At 31.5% G+C, this 11523-nt stretch overlaps 1 protein-coding gene across 1 annotated transcript; it reads left to right on the forward strand.

Annotated features, from left to right (window-relative positions):
• Window positions 1-1144: 1144 nt before the first annotated feature.
• On the forward strand, window positions 1145-11269 carry LOC100780506 (GDSL esterase/lipase CPRD49). The gene is made up of 6 exons (XM_003529104.5): window positions 1145-1310; window positions 9418-9495; window positions 10010-10150; window positions 10295-10368; window positions 10514-10657; window positions 10757-11269. Exons 1-6 carry the CDS (start codon window positions 1200-1202, stop codon window positions 10968-10970), a joined length of 762 nt encoding a protein of 253 aa, XP_003529152.1. The 5' UTR covers window positions 1145-1199; the 3' UTR covers window positions 10971-11269.
• Window positions 11270-11523: the final 254 nt, after the last annotated feature.

Genomic DNA, 11523 nt, shown 5'->3' on the forward strand with positions numbered 1-11523 from the left:
ATTAGATTTTAATTTTCAATATTGTTAAATTATATTTGTTTAAATTTTTAAAAAAATTGAACAAGTATTTAAGAGATATTGAATTTGTTCCTTATGAAAAATATTGAAATCATAATTAAAAATAATTTAAATTTTTTAGTTACAAAAAATATTTAAATGAAAATTTTAAATAATTGAAATTTGTTATAAAAATATTGAATCATAATTTTTAATTTTACAATAAATTTGTTAGTTATAAAAAATATGAAATCAAAATTTAAAATTTAAAATATGATAAGATTGCTAGTTTTTAAGATAATGATTGAAATCAAATTTTAAAATATTTAATTTATTAGTTATATAAAATATTGAAACTAAAATTTAAAATTTAAAATATGATAAGATTGTTAGTTTAAGATAATGATTGAAATCAAATTTAAAATATATTAAATTTGGTAGTTATAAAAAATATTGAAACTAAAATTTTAGATCTAAAATTTAATTAGTAATCACTGTATGACCATGTGAATTTAATTTTTTTAAAAAAAAATTAGAAACATACGGATTATTGATTCGTATGAATCATACAGATCAATCCGTATGAGGCATATAAATTGACAATTCGTGTGTTTTTAATTTTTTTTATGTATCTCTTCTTCTTTGATAACGAATAGCTTCATCGTATCCTCTCGAGCAGTACACATATACTACCGGAGACAAAAAGTGCTCAGAAGAAGAGACTAACAGAAGCTAACAAAAACAACTTACATTAAGGATGTGGGATTTTACGAAAAAAAGCGCTACAGAAATGAAAAATCAAACTTTCTATTTGTAACCAATAAATAAGGAAGTTGAAAAGAGAAAAACAGTTGCCAACTCTCTACTACATCTGAAAAACGTGCTTGAAGTTGAAAACTACATTAAATATTCTAGTTTTACCTTAAGAGATGAAAAATCATTTAAAAGAGAAAATCGTATTTAATCCAAAAAAAAATGTTAAGGTAAAAGAAAAGGAAGAGATTAAAAAAAAGCAGTAACAACTAACAAGGTCATTCAAAAAAGGGTAAACAGTTTTTTTTGTTAAAAAAAAACTAGCAAGTATTAAATATCAAGGATACGGAGGTTGGGGATGAAGACATGACATGACTATATAATAAATTTTCAGCCCATTATATGAGAGTATTATTGGTGTTGAAGATAGAAAAGAAAGAGAAAGAGCGATGCCAGGATCATTGAGGCCTCGGTTTGTTATCTTTGGTTCTTCCATCGTTCAATTTGGTTTTTATGATGAAGGTTGGGTGGCTATTCTTTCTCATTTGTATGCCCGCAAGGTACATTTTTTTTTCTTCTTCTCATTCTGCGAACAAGTTAAAAATCTCATTCTGCTAACAAGTTAAAAATCTTGGCGCGTGTTAATGTATTTTGGTTAGTTTCTTTGTATGAAAGAGAATATGATATGATATATTCATCATGTGTTTGTTAATCCTAAAAGTTAACTTTAGGGATGAGGAAAAGAACATTTTTCTCTCCCCTTTCGTTAAACATCATTAACTTATATGAAAGATTACAAGTTTAAAGATAAATTAAGAATAATGATAAAATATCTTATCTTATATTTTGATAATATATTCTATTAAATATAAACTGATTAGTTAAATTAAAAATACTGATAAAATATTTTATTATATATTATATCATTAACTTGTAATTCAGGGATGAGGAAAAAAATATTTTTTTCTCCTCTTTCATTAAACATCATTAGCTTATATAAAAGATTACAAGTTTAAAGATAAATTAAGAATAATGATAAAATATCTTATCTTATATTTTGATAATATATTCTATTAAATACAAACTGATTAGTTAAATTAAAAATACTGATAGAATATTCTATTATATATTATATCATTAACTTGTAATTCATGAAAGCACTTTGCTATTTGTTATAACTCTTTTGTAAAGAGTGTTTCAAGTCATTGTTTTGTTTTGTGTGTCATGTTTTGGCATGCCAACCTCTGTCTTATCTATAATAATATAAACTTTTTTTTTTAGTGAAAAAGAAATCATTTTACATTATGAACCTCTCCTCTGTAGCTGATCCATTACACTTTAGGACTTATCAAAGGAATATGTATTCGTAAGACATTTCGTTCAAACTTCAAAGTGCTGTATTCTGCCATTTTTTTGCTTGATTTTTTTCTTCAGAGAAATGTGTTTCTTTTAATTTTTGTTGATCGATCAAACGACTATATTAGACTTATTCCATTTTGCATTTCATTTGGAAGAGCATGTGAATCCTCGGTTTCTGTATTTGATCATTAGGAATATGTAAAAAGAGTTTACCTAATATGGTATTTCCCTAGTTTAGGAAAGGGGGTGGGGGAGTCTAAAGTTTCATTTTCCAACAATTTGGATGATGAAAAAAAAAAGTTCCAAGAGATAATGTAATTTTTATTTTATTTTAATAAAACGTGAAGATAAGAGAGGGGAGGTTGTAATGAAAGATATTATAGAATTAAAAAGAAACAACATATAAAAAAAAATGGGGCCCAAACCAAATTCATGACAGGGATTAGGACATTGCTACGTACTATCAATGAATTTATTGGTACACTTAGTAATTTCACATTTTTTACATTTTGTTCTTCCGTAAAAGAATATAGATCAGTCAATCCGTAAGTCTCATAGCTTATTAACACAATGTTTTAACCAACTGAATTAATAGTTCAATTATGTTACAAAATAAATAGTATTGTTATATATAACACTAAAAAATTTTAATGTATATTTAATGCGCATGTAAATTTAAATAATAAATTTGTGACAATTAATTTTGATATAACTCATACGAATTATTTAATATGTATATCTTTTTATAAATAAAAAAATATTTACTCATACGAATTACGTGATCTGTATGAATCATACGGATTAACTCATACGGATTACGTCATACGTAAGCATTTTTTAATTTTTTAATAAATTAATTTTTTTAATAGTAAATATTTTTTTATTTATAAAAAATATACAAATTAAATAATTCATATGAGTTATATCAAAATTAATTGTCACAAAATTTATTATTTAAATTTACATGCACATTAAATATACATTAGAATTTTTTAGTGTTATATATAACAACATTATTTATTTTATAACATAATTATACTATTAGTTCAACTTATTAAAGTATCGTATTAATAACTTGAAATTCATATATTCAACTTCTACTTCGATCATTAATTTTAAATTAACTCGTCACACTTTCCCCAAGATTAACAAATAAAAAGTCCCTCAATGAAACCTATATGAAGCAATACAAGAGCTCTTTCTGAAAAGATCATCTAAGATAAAAAAAAAAAAAAAAGTGCGGGGGTGGGGGGGACAATTGTGACACCCTCTACCCCTCACATATATACAAACAAGGAATAAAAATTCAAATATTAATTAAAAGTATTTTTTTAAAACATTTTTAAATACAAGCCTTTCAAAGGGATAAAAGGTTCACAATCATTTTCTTCTATATCATATTCAAACTTGTCCAAATAAATAATAAAGTCATCGGCTCAAACAAGGCCGTCTAAGACTTTATACAATTAATACAAAATCATATACCTCAATGTCACATCCTATTAGAGTGTTGTGTCTCGACGTCCTTCAGCACAAGGTTCCTTAAAGAAATTCACCTAGTCATCTGCTCCCCCGAACACAAAGTTCAAGATCATCACAGGATCCAAACACAAACAACACACAGAGAGTGAGTTATCACATTCCTAACTAATAGAGAAGCAAGACAACTACATATACATATCATATAAATAAAATAAAACTTACTTAAATATAACTCACATGATTCTACCACTTTGTCATTCGAAATTCACCTTTTAATCATCAATCACACTTTTCAATCATCAATCATATTATACAAGAATCACACACTCCGATCAAGACATAATAACACATCAATTTCATAATAAACAATTAGCAAGCGTATGCAACAGTTATGCTAAGACTCAAACCTATATGTAATGTGGTACCATATCAGTGAAAAACCACCCTGGGGCGCTTAGGAGTACATAACAAGACACACCACACAATGGGTTTGTCAGGTCACTCTCATTAAGTAAGATCATAGGGAGACCAGTCAAGGTCACGATGTTTTGCGAGAATGCTTCAACCATAGGAGATAAGCATAGGCTTAAAGGAGCACTCAAACCCGATGACCCCCAAGGCTTACACTCCTAAGAGTCCGTCATGGCTTCTCCCTCCTGATTCAGGTCCAACCCCTAAAATAATTTTCGCATGCAGACACTGCTCATGAATTATACAATACCCACGACCTCACACTCATGTTTTAAACACGTTTAACACATTGCGCTACAATTTAAGACTGGTTCCTAACTAGGAACCTACACTTTCTCTTTAACACTGCGCATAAACACTAGTCGGGTTATTGTATAATTCATAGCTCACAATATAATTAATGTAACATCAAGTGTTAAACACATCCACTTATTCACAATCGAATATCATGTTCACACTTTAACATCTCATAACATCACATCAATCATCTCATAACATTCCTAATGATATTCATAAGGTACAACATACACATGTTCATCAAATTTAACCATAATATTCTCAAACTCCAACACTTAATAATTTTTGGAATCATATTATAACACTCTCCGTTATTATTTACATAAATTATTAATATAAATAACTACCTCTCTATATATAAATTAGCATACATCATATTGAATCAAAAATTACAAAGTAAGCTTTCAATGCACAAATTCTAAATAATTATATGGACACTTTGGTCAATTTCAATTATGATATTAATTTTTTAAATTATATATAAAAACCTAAAAATCAAGAAAAAGAGAAAATACAAAATCAATATCTCTCTAAATTTCTCATTACTTTATTTCATCAATTCATATTAATTAGAAAAAAATACTCGATTTATAGGGTTCACACTCAACACAATAACATATTAATTTTACAACAATTGGTCTGGCAAACATATATAATTCACTGTAATAATTATAAGGATAAAATGAAAATTGCAAAAACACCCCAAAACTCGTTCCAATTGATATCTCTAAGGATCCCTGTATATATTTTCACTAATTCCCAAATAACTCATCCCTTACCTCTGAGCGGACTCATGTGTCTTTAGCTAGCGATAGCAGCATCTCTAGCGGTTCCTTGAGATTCCTTCAGTTATTCCTCCGACTGCTCCGATAGAATTTCCAAATGTCAGAGAGACGGAGAAGAGATTGAAACTTCCACTTGTACTATCTTCATATGATTCCTTTTTCTCTCTCCACGAATATTATCTCGCAAATCCCAACGGTGAAAGTGTGAGCAATTAAATTTCAAAAACCATATCCAATTTTCATGAAAATCCAACGGTTAATGAAACTAGGATCGTAGTTTTACCGAGACAGTTTTGGGTTTCTGCGGGAAAATAAAAGGCTACAATGTGAAGGGTTTTTCTCTAAGCTCAGATATGGTTTTAAAATTCCCAACGGTGAGAATGTTTGGAATTGGGTTGTGAACGCGCTACTAAGATTTCACGGTGATCCAACGGTGAATGCGTCCGAGATCATCATTTTTTTGAGACAGGTTTTGTGAGCTGCGTGAAAAAGAAAAGATTTTGAGAGGAGAAGGGGAGAAACGAAACGTGATGAGGACATAACCAAGGGCAAGGACCATGAAGTACTTGAAGGTCCCATGACCAGAGGCAGACTTAAACAAGCCCAACACGTCATAGAGACAAGGCTGGTCATTTGTATAGTTGCCATTGATGATGATTGAAGGCTCAAGTGGAGAAAGATGAAGGCCCAGAGGCAGAAGCACTACCAAGACTACTAATTGTTGCTGAAGGCCCAAACTAACTTGAAGACCCAACTTAAATAAGTTTTTAGTTATAATTTATTTTTATTGTAATTTTGGCCCAAACTGTTTAGAAGGCCCATGTCTATTTTTATCTTTTTGTTCAGATACACTATAAGTATTTATTTTTGTTTTCAATAAAGAAACTTTTGGCATTTTATAAAATTTGGTGACAGTTTCTCTTCGGGTTCCTTGTTGAACCAATTATCAGACTTATCAAGGTAATCCTTGTGGCGTCTACCCTGACTTATCTTCCTTCACTGGAAGTGGCGTCATCCAAAACCTCCGTAGCCTGTATCAAACGATCCGCTCCTACTCAGGTTCGTATCATCTGGTATTAGAGCTTCGGCTCTTGATACAGGTTCTATCCTATCCTATCCTATCCTATCCTATCCTATTTTTTTTCTTCGTAATTTGTCTAGGTTCGTGTTTTTGTCCTTGTTCTGTTATTTGCGTTCTTGTTCTTGTCACGTTCTTGTTCTTGTTTCTTGTGTCTTTCAAACTTTGTGTCAAAAAAAATTGTTTGAGTTCTTGTTTCTTGTTCTTGTGCCTATCATATTGTATTCTGTCTTTTGTTCATAACTTTTGTTTCAGCCTATTCGAATTCTGTTTGGGGTAAAAATTGCCTAATTGCCGAATTGCTAAACTGTCAAATTTGCCTAATGATGATTGCCTATTGAATGAATTCTAATAGCTGGACGTCTGAAAAAAAAAACAAAAAAAATAGAGAAAAAAAAGAGACGAAAAAAAAAAGAAAGAAAAAAAAAGAGAAGGAAACAGTTGCAAAAAGAAAAGTTGCAAAAATTTTGAAAAAAAAAAGTGGGTGTTTGATCTTTGAACACGAAATTGAGGCATTTAGAGGTGTTTTTTTGAAAGAAAATCGTGGAACAAATCCCCTTATCTAGACTGTCCTCTGAATTCTGAGCGTTTTGATATATAGTGGGCCTCAAAAGGACAACTGTAGCAAAAGTTATGAGCATTTGAAGTTTACTTGTCCTATCTGTTGTCCTATCTAATATCTTATCTGTTATCCTATCTAATATCTTATCTGTTATCCTACCTAATATCTTATCTGTTATCATATCTGTTACCCAAATTAAAGCTCATCTGTTATCCAAATCCAATCTAATATATTATTATCCAAATCAAGTCCAAGTTGTTATCCCAAATCAAATCTGTTTGTGATCATTATATTGTCTTTTCTTTTATTTTATATTACCTTGTGTGTCTAATTTGGTCCATCCAGGAACTTAAGAGGAAACACGAGTGGTAAAAGGCAAGAGGGAATACATTACACAAAAGCCTATTGAGAGCATTAAACACGAGTGTACTACCATCTAAGAGTTAAACACATGAGTAGAGTGTTGTGAGGTCCTGAAACCTTAATAATTTTTATTGCACATTTTTTTTTCCTGTTGAATTATGGCTGGAGCAGGTGGTGGTGGTGATGAGTATCATCAGTTGGACGGAGCTCAACGTCTGTTACTGGATGCGATGAATGCACAGATGCAACGTTTGCTGGACCGTACCAATGAGGAGGTCTATGGACGACTAGAAGCTTTGGAGAACCAAGCCAATCAGAATGCTAGACGAAATATAGATGGGAATAGAGGTAACAATGGCGGTAATGACGGACCGAGACAGAACCTGGTTGAGGGAGTAAAGCTCAATGTTCCTCCCTTCAAAGGTAGAAGTGATCCAGATGCCTACCTGGACTGGGAAATGAAGACTGAGCACGTATTTGCCTGCAATGACTACACTGATGCGCAGAAAGTCAAGCTAGCAGCAGCTGAATTCTCCGACTATGCCCTTGTTTGGTGGCATAAATACCAAAGAGAAATGTTGAGAGAGGAACGGCGAGAGGTAGATACATGGACTGAGATGAAAAAGGTGATGAGAAAAAGGTATGTGCTTACTAGCTATAACAGAACCATGCGACAAAAACTCCAAGGGCTGTCCCAAGGGAATTTAACCGTGGAAGAATATTATAAAGAGATGAAAATGGCGTTAGTGAGGGCCAACATCGAAGAGGACTCTGAAGACACAATGGCTCGTTTCCTGAATGGTCTAAACCCTGAAATCAGAGATGTTGTTGAATTACAGGAGTATGTGGTGTTGGATGACTTGTTACATAGAGCGCTTCGGGTTGAACAGCAAGTTAAAAGAAAAAGTGCAACAAGGAGGAACTCACCCAATACTTACAACCAAAACTGGGCCAACAGATCCAAGAAGGAGGGAGGTAATTCGTTCCGACCTGCAGCCACATCCCCACATGGAAAGTCAGCAACGCCCAGTGTAGGTGGAAGCAAACATAACACCTCCACTTCCTCATCCAATACTGGAACCAGAAACATAAAATGTTTCAAGTGCTTAGGCAGAGGACATATTGCTTCTGAATGTCCAACCAGGAGGACCATGATCATGAAGGCTGATGGAGAAATCACTAGTGAGTCTGAAATCAGTGAAGAAGAAGTGGAAGAAGAAGAGTATGAGGAGGAAGTTATGCAGGGTGATATGTTGATGGTGAGAAGGCTGTTGGGAAATCAAATGCAGCCACTGGATGACAATCAAAGAGAAAATATTTTCCACACCAGATGTGTAAAAGACACCTGACTACCTAGGGTAGTAAACTTATTATTTGCTCTATATTTATTTATTTAATTATACTAAATTTTTTTTTTCAATTTATTTACGAAAAATTAGGATGTTACAACAATCTCACCAGATTTGAAAGCAATAGAGAGGCAATGTTGTTTGTTTTCACCACGTGGGAGAAATCTTAAAATGGAAAAGTGGATCTAAATTACTAATAAAGGAAGGAGTCAATTTTGGTGTCATTGCCATAATTAAGAAAGACAAATACTACTAACCAACCAGTGTCTTTAGTGCATCTGGTTAAGAAATTTAAAGTATTTTTTTTATTAAAATACATAAAATTATGTTGTTTATAATTTTATTTATGCTATTTGATTTTTACAAAATATTTTTTTTTCATTTTAATTCTTCAACCAATATATCTAAGAGTACTAATTAATAAGATTCGTTAAAAAAATGAGCAATGCTATACCGTACAAAAAACATAAACACAAAATGCACGAATCAGTTCATTTATTATAATTTGTAGCCACGTATATTCGTGTGGATTCGTACAATGGAATTTTTGTAACATTTAGCATTTTCCTTAAAAAATTAATAAATAGAATATGTTTTATTAAAAATCACATTGAAGTGCATTTGTAATAATAAATATTATGCCTTAAATAAAAAAATTATTTTGATTCTATAACTAGCTAAAACAATGGTTAACAAAATTAGTAAGGATTAAGGAATATATAATACTTTATGAGGAAAGGGTGGGAACACCTTCGATTAATTAGTCTTTTTTCTTCAGTACAACGGGCTTATTAAACTAATATTTATTAATATGAACTATGAAGTGCCTAACTTTTTAAAACTTAGTAGAATGTTGGAATGTTTTACATTTATAAATGTCTTTTTGGGATTAATAAAGCAATGCTCAATGATACGATACAGGTTGATATTGATTTGCGAGGATATGCTGGTTGGAATTCAAGGCGTGCTGTGCAGGTTCTGGATAAAGTTTTTCCCAAGGTATTCACCATCTGAGTGCTTCTGTTCAATAAAAAATCTCCCCTTCAGAGTGAAATTTGTTTTCCCATTCTTAATAAACGTTAATTTCTTTTTTGGGTGGGATGAGGGATGGTGTTTTAACAAAAGAGGTCAAAATTAGTTTGTCTAAAGTGTGGTAGTAACTGATTGATTACAGAATTTAATTAGAATATACTGATAATATAAAAGAATTTTACCCCATTATTCAATCATAGATTTGCCAAGGTTATTTTTAATTTATTAATATTACTAATAATGCATAATTGTTGGTTCAGAAAGAGTCATCGTATCTGTCAAAATTAACCTTTTTACTGTCAGCAAATGAATTTTATTTGCATCAATTAGCTTGAAAAATATATCCTATACTTGGAAGATTATTCTGATATTTATTTATATTAAATGTACAATAATGAACTTCTTAATTATGACAATTGTTAGCATGCACAATATCATTACTTCGATTCTTGCTAAGACCCTATCAACTTGTTTAATTCAGGATGCCCCTATACAACCTTCATTGGTTATTGTCTACTTTGGTGGTAATGATTCTTCTGCTCCCCTCTCATCTGGCCTAGGTCCTCATGTGCCTCTCCAAGAATACATTGAAAATTTGAGGAAGATCGTTGACCATCTCAAGGTATTTTATTTTCCACATCAAACATGTTCATCCAGTGCCAATAAACCTTTTTACCTTTGTTCACTGCTTGAAAAATGGTATATTTTTTTCCCCTTCTTATTCTTGTGGCTGCAAAAGTTTGACACAAATAATAATGATTGCTAGAGCCTCTCAGAGAACACTCGCATTCTACTTCTCAGTACTCCTCCCCTCAATGATGCAGCAATTACGCCAAACAGGTTCTGACTACAATAGATTTTCTATTTAATTGTTATAATAAGTAGCTAAAGTATGTTTTTCGTTCTTATAAATTTTTGGTTCCTCACAAAAAAATTTCCTATTTTTTGTCCTCACAAAATCGATAAATTGTTGGAGTGAACGCAGTGATGGGAAGCCAACAAAGACAAATGAAGCTTGTCAAATATATTCAGAAGCATGTTTGGATGTGTGCCGCAAGATGAATATCAAGGCCATTGATTTGTGGTCTGCTATTCAGAAAAGAGATAACTGGCAAGATGTTTGCTTCATGTAAGTTTATGCTCTCATGTGTAGTGTCCCTCAATTGAAAAGGTTCAAATTTGCATAATCCTTTCTGTCATTTGATTTGGTGCTTTTGTTATTTTATAGTGATGGAATTCACCTCTCATCTGAGGGAAGCAAGATAGTGTTGAAAGAGATACTGAATGTCCTCAAAGGTGCAGAATGGGAACCTAGTCTATATTGGAAATCAATGCCAAGTGAGTTTGATGAAGATTCACCATATGATCCAGTTACAACTGATGGAAAGTCAACTATTAATCTTTCCAGCTGGGTCTTCCCTGACAATGACAAATGGGACTAGACTTTATATGTGCATTAACGGCGAGTCACTGAATCGCATCGAACGAAAATGCCTATTTTTATCTTTTTTTTTTGTGTTGCATGTTTGGGTTCCTTTCTTTATCGTGTTTATTTCTGTATTACTTGCAAAAAATGACGTCTATTACTATGATTAACTTTGAGGTTCACGAGTCATTTTCAATCTTCTCCAATATCTCTGTTCTTATTAAGGTAACGAATCAACGTGTACAAAATCCCTGAAGTAGATATTCTTGGCATTTGTGCTTATACAGGTTAAAAATAAAAACAAATTACTTTTAATGCTTCTGCGTTTTCTTTCCTTCAATTTTCCACTATTTTATGCCTTCTATGTTTTTGTTGCTTCAATGTCAATCAACATTTATTATTTCCGTTAATGTCAATCAGCATTTATTATTTCCGTCAATGTCAATCAGCATTTATTATTTTTTGTCTTTTATGTTTATTTTGCCGAATTAATGTTTCCAAGAAAAATAATGTTGAACTTCCAATCTCATTTTGAATTCAAATGTGTGACATGTTGGCTTTTCGATTTT

The sequence above is a fragment of the Glycine max genome, chromosome 7 (genome assembly GCF_000004515.6).
Source record: "Glycine max cultivar Williams 82 chromosome 7, Glycine_max_v4.0, whole genome shotgun sequence".
Classification (NCBI taxonomy): domain Eukaryota; kingdom Viridiplantae; phylum Streptophyta; class Magnoliopsida; order Fabales; family Fabaceae; genus Glycine; species Glycine max.